Source organism: Notothenia coriiceps, unplaced genomic scaffold (assembly GCF_000735185.1).
Source record: "Notothenia coriiceps isolate Sejong01 unplaced genomic scaffold, NC01 NC01_scaffold00035331, whole genome shotgun sequence".
Classification (NCBI taxonomy): Eukaryota; Metazoa; Chordata; class Actinopteri; order Perciformes; family Nototheniidae; genus Notothenia; species Notothenia coriiceps.
Genome location: NW_011368032.1, coordinates 33,026 through 40,427, shown reverse-complemented (window position 1 = coordinate 40,427; position 7,402 = coordinate 33,026). Strand labels below are relative to the sequence as shown.

The window sequence follows — 7,402 nt, the reverse complement described above, 5'->3', positions numbered from 1 at the left end:
TGGAGGCAGGAGTTGGAACGAGTCAGAGGAAGGGAGGGCTGAGAGCACCGATGAGGTAAAGGTAGAGGGGGAGAGGGAACGGAGGTTACGGCGGACAGGCGCAGAATTAGAAGAGATTAGTTTGTTATGTTTGGAAAGGGGTAGAGAGAATGAAATGAAGAAGTGATCGGATGTGTGGAGCGGGTTTACAGTGAGGTTGAAGTAGTGCAGTTCCTTGAGAATATGAGATCAAGGACATTGCCAGCGTTATGAGTTGGTGGGGATGGAGACAGTGAGAAAGCAAAGGTGGTTAACAGAGATGTTAGTTTGTCTATCTTCCCTGTCTGGAGGTTGAAGTCTCAGAGAAGTACAGCGGGAGGGCCAGTTTCAGGGATGTGTGAGAGGAGATGATCTAACTCCTCCAAGAAGTCCCCCAAGGCGCCTGGTGGACGGTAGAGAACAACAATGGTTAATTGTATAGGATGGGTTACTGTGACGGCATGGAATTCAAAAGGTGGAAGGAGTGAAGTTAGGTAGCTTGAAGAGGGAAAAGCTCCAGTTGGGAGAGAGCAGGAGACCAGTGCCACCTCCTCTGCCAGAGGGTCTGGGTGTATGGGAGAAGGAATATGCTGTGGAGAGAGCTGCTGGGGTGGATGTGTTGGATGGAGTGATCCAGGTCTCAGTGAGAGCAAGGAAATCCAGGGACTGCAGGGAAGCGTAGCCAGAGATGAAGTCAGCCTTAGGAACAGCTGACTGGCAGTTCCACAGGCCACCTGCAACTAGCTGTTGGATCTCAGTGGAGCATGTGGGATGGACGAGAGCAGGCCGGTTATACCGATTAGGAGATACACGGGGCCAGTGATAATTGCGAGAAGACACATGAACAGGAATGGAGAAAATACACATGATTATAGCATGAGGGGCTAGAAAACAAAATAAAACACCAGCGATACTTAGCTCAATCAAAGTAGGATTTGCCTCCTCTTTGCCTCCCTCGGGACTCCCGCAGGACTCTAATGTCTGACGCTCCAGGAAAGTGCTACCTAAAATGGACACCTGATTGCTGAGTTCTCACAGCTGTGGGGCCACACCCCTTTAATTAGTTAACTCTCTGCAGCTGGTGGCCCTCAAAAGGAAATCTAGACTGCTCCCTCCTGAGTTGTTATTGTGTTTTCAGTGGCACAGTGGTTTTACAATTACATTAAACCCTAAGTTATAAAGTTATGAGTTTAACCCTTAATACAGTTACACCTACTCAATAAAGCTCTTAGTATTCTACAAATGTTTAAACCAAAGTTAACCCTAGCAGTCAGTTAGTTCAGCTTTAAGGTTTCAGTCAAATTACTTGTCCCAAGTTTCTGCCTGACAAATACTGTAGCGGTTTTGAGATTTAAAATCACAATTTCAGTCAGATCAACTACAGAGCATTTAAACAGAGTACACACACTGAAACAGAGAAGTCTAAAAAACATAATGTTACTCACACAATTCTAGAAGTCACCAGTTCTTATCCTTTCAAAATCGAGTTGCACTCGGCATTAAGACTACTAAGTGAATACATTCAATGCTATCCTTAAATCATGCACAGTATATATGAAAACGATCATGACTTTGCCTCATTTTTTCTCTAAGATCCAACATGGATCTAGTTTCATCCTGGCTCCCTGTTGCTTTAATCTTTGAAATAATTGTGTTTAAGTTGGAAAATGTCTTTATTGATGTAGGCCATGACTACATTTATTAAATTACAGAATATTAAATATTTTGTGGAACAGCACATTCAATCTAACTTTGTGCTGTGTCCCTCAGGATCTTACTGCAACAGTGCCAGCGCCTGCTTCGTGGCATCAGATGGTAAAAACCTACGTCTCTATCAAGCTGTGGTGGATGCCAGAAAACTTCTGGATGAGCTGTCAGACCCTGAAACGTCTGTGAGTAGACACATACACTCATAACTGCACCGAAAACAAACAATAATGTTTTTGCTCCTTTGGATGTAGTCATTTGTATCAGGATTATCCCTTCATTGAATTGAATGTATCTGAGTCTTCGTGTCTTACACCGCAGCTCGTAAAGTTCATCAAAAACCAAGAAGAATGTATAAAGTAGCTTGTTGTCCTCTATTGGATGCATATTAACCAGAACACATCACAAAGCTGATTTAAATACATAATTCCCATATATTAAGTTCTTCTCATGCTTTACATTCCTTTTGATGCTGCCTTTATTTATTAATCAAACAATGTATCTTTGTTTTATCACAACCTCCAGCCTACATTACCCTGTACTTCAGAATCTAATGTGCAATATTGTTCACCACTTTAGTGGATTCAAATGCAGTACACTAAATGGATAGTTTTGTATCTCCATGCGTGTGTCTCTTTAGAAACTGGTGGGCGAAGTGTTCAACATTGTCAGCCAGCAGTCCACTGCCAGGCCTGGCTGTATCATCGAGTTGGACGTCATCACAAACCAGGTTGGCAGCTCATCTGTGTTTTTCACAACCGCCTTCGATCAGTCATGTATAGAAATTCAGGGCCTGAAATCCTGAAAGCTTCTGATTTATAGATGTATTAACATGTTTTGTGCTTTTCTCATGTGCATCCAGTGTGGCTCCAACACTCAGCTGCTGCATGTCTTTCAAGAGGACTTCATTTTAGGTTACAAGCCTCAGAAAGAGACAGAAGATTTCACACCGGCCTTTCCATCTGGTGAAGGTATAGCACCCTTTCAAACTTCAATTGTATTCAAAGCTGATTGTCATTAGAAAAAGTGAATGTAATGTTTACTATGTCCAGATTACCAACCTGCCCCATTCTCTGAGAAGTTCTTCCTGGTGGTGATAGAAAAGGATCTCAACAGGAACTCAGTCCTGCAGATGTGGCACCTGCACCTCAAGTCTGTGCAGGCCTGTGTTGGTAGGATATTTACTAGCATAAACACAAGGATTTTAAATGTGGATCTACATCAAACGTCTTAACTGATATGAAGACCAGCTTTAATATTCCTACGTCTCTGTCTGCAGATGAGCCAAGCCCAGATTTCAGCTTCCAGAGCCAACTGATGGTTCCCAATCAAAGTTTGAATCCTGACTCGTCTCCGGAGACCTCACCTATTAGACCCCTGCCTCGCTCATCTTCTACAGCCAACTTGCAATCAGCCAGCAAACTCATCCTGAGCTCCAAGCTGGTGTACAGCAAGCGGCTCCACCTTCCCCACGGGGTGGAGGTTACCAGGGCGACCCCCTCTGCAGGTTAGGATGGGCACACAGTTGTCACAAATAACTCTCTCACCATGTTATTGTTGCCAAATAAACAGCAAAGCGTAAAACCCTCTTTTGGTTCCAATGTTGACTTGGCTACATGGGGCCAAAATTGTGTATTTATTTTTGAGTTATGTTGACAATTCGATTAGAAAATTCAATTTCAAAGGTGCTTTATTTCCTTAGTATCCATATTTAAGTCAGGTCAGGCCGATTAAAAGAAGTACCTGAACCTCTATTTTTCATACATTGTGTAAAATTCAATAAATCAGATTCGTGCAATAAACGTAGAACATATTTTCAAATGTCTCTGCCTCCCCTTCCTCTGTTAGGTCATCTGAGTTCCTCTTCTATCTACCCTGTATGCCTGGCTCCGTACCTGATTGTCACCACCTGCTCTGACTCTCGGGTGCGTTTCTGGCGCTGTGCTGTGGAGGGGGATGAGGGGTACAGCGAGGATGACCAGGACACCCGTACGTACCGCTGGGAGCCCTGGGCTCTGATGAACGAGGAGGAAGACAACAACAGTGCTGTGTGCGTTCCTGGGCGTCCTGTTGCTGTGTCCTGCTCCTACATCGGCAGGCTGGCCACGGCCTTTAAAAAGCCACGACCAGGACAGGTAGGAAACTTGCATTTGGCTTAACAATTGGTTTAAGGTGTGAAGTACCATAAACCTATAGAGAGCTGGGAGTTCATTTAATGGCAATCAACTTGAGGATAACAAAATTGCATTAAAAATGGAAATGCAGTGAATAAACACAAATTGACGTTATAGCCTGAATCATCTACAAATAGATAACAATTCCATATATTAAATTATGAATAGGTGTTAATGTGGAGCAAAGGATGGTGGGGTAGGAAGTAGATAAGACGAAAATACATTATCCACACTATCAGGGGCGAATCCCGATGGGCCGGTACTGAAGTGGGCCGGTCGGAGAAGTCACTAGCACCCCCCCCCCCGTTGACAATTTACTAGCGGTAATTACTTGCGGTACCAAGGTGGTCCGGTGATACCGAAGTGGGCCGGTCGAGAGTTCCGGGCTGATTTGTAGTCCCAGTCCGCCCCTGCACACTACACACCACAGTGCATTTGAATATGTGCCAGTCGTATTTAGCCATTAGGGAAAAGGAAATGATAAAACATGACTATCTGAGGATCTAATTGCATATCCTGTTGCTACTCTGTCTTTGAGGTGTGTTGAGCTGGATGTTATTGAACACTGATTTGAAGTCTATGAACAGGCTTAGAATCTGGTTTTCAGTTGACTTATTACAATTACAGCAGGCCTGGTTATCCAGATGTCCAGTGTCCTCAGATTTAAAATGTTCTCAGAAATCAGACATTTTAAAAAGCTTTCCTCTTGTCCTCAGCTGCAGGGTTCTGGGCAGGACTTCTCCATGCACGTGTCCATCTATGAGTGTGAATCTACTGGAGGCTCAGAGTGGGTTTTAGAGCAAACTCTCCACCTGGATGACTTTACCAGACCCTGTTCAACCCTGGATCCAAGAGTCAGTGTGGACTCCAACCTCTTTGTCTACAGCAGGTAAGTAAGGCACTGCTTGTTTGTTTAATATTCTGTCCGCCTTTGTATGTGTACCATTATATTAAAAGGTAATAATGCGTCTATCTCTGCGCCAGGTCTGACCTGTACATGACCAGAGACCACAGCTCCCCCAACATTAAGCATTACGTACACTTGGACTGGCTCTCAAAGGAGGACGGATCTCACATCCTCACTGTGGGCGTTGGATCCAACATTCTCATGTACGGCCGTATCTCTGGCGTCGTCAATGAGCCGACAAGCAGCAAGGAAGGAGTAGCTGTCATCACCCTTCCTCTAGGGGGCAGTATCAAGCAGGGCATCCGCTCACGCTGGATCCTGCTTCGGTCTGTGGACCTCTTGTCCTCTGTGGACGGCACACCGTCTCTGCCAGTCTCCCTGTCCTGGGTGAGGGACGGCATCCTGGTGGTGGGCATGGACTGTGAGATGCATGTGTACGCCCAGTGGCACCAGGACAAGAAGGCTGGGGATGGAGAGGAGGGCAACCTATCGTCTGCAGACATTGCCGGTGGTCAAAACACAACCTCCTCGGTCTTTGAAGGGAGAGCCAGATCTAAGAGTGTGTTTGAAGGGAGTGCCGCAGGAGCTGCTGCAGTGGATGAGGCCCTTCGTGCCCCAGCAGGACTTCAGGAGGGGGGACTGTTTGAAGCAGCTCACTCCCTTTCTCCGACTCTACCCCAGTACCATCCCACCCAGCTGCTGGAGCTCATGGACCTGGGCAAGGTTCGCCGTGCCAAGGTGAGTCTGTTCAGGCCTCATTTAGTGACCCCAAAATAGGCAACATTTTTATTTCAAGTTCAATTGGCTTAGATTAACATACAATCAGGGGTGCACATAAGTGGTACGCAGGTACGCATGCGCGGCAACAATCTGAAATGCGTACCGTCACTTGTGTCATAAAGCGCATTTGCGTACCAACGTACTTGTGAAGCTTTTCCAGAAGGTGGTTTGATCACCGGACGACAGAGTCGGTTTCCGTGTGCACAGACAGGGCTGCTGTTAACGTCGGTCTGTACAGCAGCACTGCGCTAAAACAGCTGATCACAACGTTCACACGCTCTGTGGTCATGAAGCTCTGCACTCTCCCCCCGCTGACATTCGCGATACAGAGGGCTTCATGGGAACTTTGAGGGGAGCCAGAAGTTGGAGTACCAAACACTGACTCCAGGTACTCATCTGAGTACCTCACTGAGAAAGTTGTGTGCACCCCTGCATATAATGATGATGACAGACACTCACAAACAGGAATCTGGTTTGTGGGGATCTAGCAGATCCACTGTGTTGTATACGCTGTATAACCCGTTAATCCTCTGTATCTTAGGCCATCCTCGCTCACCTGGTGAAATGTATTGCTGGGGAAGTGGCAGTGGTGAGGGATGTGGAGGCAGGTGAGGGTGGATCCAGGAGACATCTGTCCCGGACCATCAGTGTGACCGGCAGCACAGCCAAAGACACCATAGTGGCTGGCCGCGATGGGGGGAGGGACTACACAGAGATCAACTCCATCCCCCCCTTGCCTCTCTACTCCCTCATGTTGGCTGACCTGGACACCTCGTACAAGGGAGCGGAAGAAGCTGCTAAGGGGGGCGACGGTGAGGGGTCCCAGAAGTCCGCAGAAGACCAATATTCAGACCTCTTTCAGGTTGGTATAGTGAGGAGAGCTCTTATTTAGTAATTAAAGATTTAGTCCGCTGATTGATTTGACTCCTTTTCTCCTGTGTAAACAGATGCAAGCGGTCACCACAGATGATTTTGTGAACTTTGCCACTGACAAACCAGAGAAAAAGTCTCGAGTTATCAACCTCTCTCAATATGGACCTACCTACTTTGGACCGGAGCATGCTCAGGTATTGCTTTATTGAATTTAGGGAGATACAGTATGTCTAAAAAATCAAAAGAAGTTAATATAACATATTTCAACAAATATGTGACCCGCTCTATCGAAATCAGTCGGAAGTCGCAACGGCTCATTTCAAAGTAAACGTGGATTTGCGTAAAAAACAATTTTTTCTGGGTTCGGGTGTTTTGTTGGATTTTAAACAAACAAAGTCTTGGCTTTCAGAATATGACACTTTTATTTCCAAACTCACACGATAAATACATTCTTGAAGCTTGTAAAGGGAAGATGAAAGGCAATCTGCTCTTCCGCAGCGCCGCCCCCCCTCCCTCCGGCTGACATTATGAATGTAAGCGTAGAGTAATCATAAATAACACGGCAGGGTCCGTTACAGTTTGTTTTCATCTGATTTCAATTAAACAAAGTCTTGGCTTTCAGAATATTAAACTTGTTTCGGCAAATTTAGATGATAAATACAACTTTGAAGCTTGTAACGGCATAATTACAAGCGGAGAACGGAGTAATTTAACGTCAAAGCAGGCATAACAACAGCCGGTGTTTCTCGTGAGGGTTTTCCCCGGGAAACAAACGCAATACACACAAACGCAAAATTACACAAAGACACACACACGTATACACACGCACACACACTCGCGAGCTTCCCCCAGACCAGTAATCCAAACGAAAATATCTTCCCTCCGTAGTATTTTGATCATTTGCTCCGCTAATAATCAATCAGATCGATGGATTCCAGAGAAG

General features: G+C 45.6%; 1 protein-coding gene across 1 annotated transcript in view; it reads left to right on the top strand.

Moving 5' to 3' along the window:
* Positions 1–1,754: 1,754 nt before the first annotated feature.
* The window catches only part of dmxl2 (Dmx-like 2), a gene marked incomplete at its 5' end in the record, with an annotated part of 24,421 nt that continues 18,773 nt past the window's right edge, over positions 1,755–7,402 (top strand). The window contains 10 exons of the mRNA XM_010791222.1: positions 1,755–1,910; positions 2,366–2,455; positions 2,588–2,696; positions 2,778–2,897; positions 3,005–3,232; positions 3,574–3,860; positions 4,616–4,788; positions 4,884–5,544; positions 6,128–6,448; positions 6,534–6,653. Of these exons, the coding sequence (XP_010789524.1) occupies positions 1,755–1,910; positions 2,366–2,455; positions 2,588–2,696; positions 2,778–2,897; positions 3,005–3,232; positions 3,574–3,860; positions 4,616–4,788; positions 4,884–5,544; positions 6,128–6,448; positions 6,534–6,653 (2,265 nt within the window). The remainder of the gene's footprint in view (positions 1,911–2,365; positions 2,456–2,587; positions 2,697–2,777; positions 2,898–3,004; positions 3,233–3,573; positions 3,861–4,615; positions 4,789–4,883; positions 5,545–6,127; positions 6,449–6,533; positions 6,654–7,402) is intronic.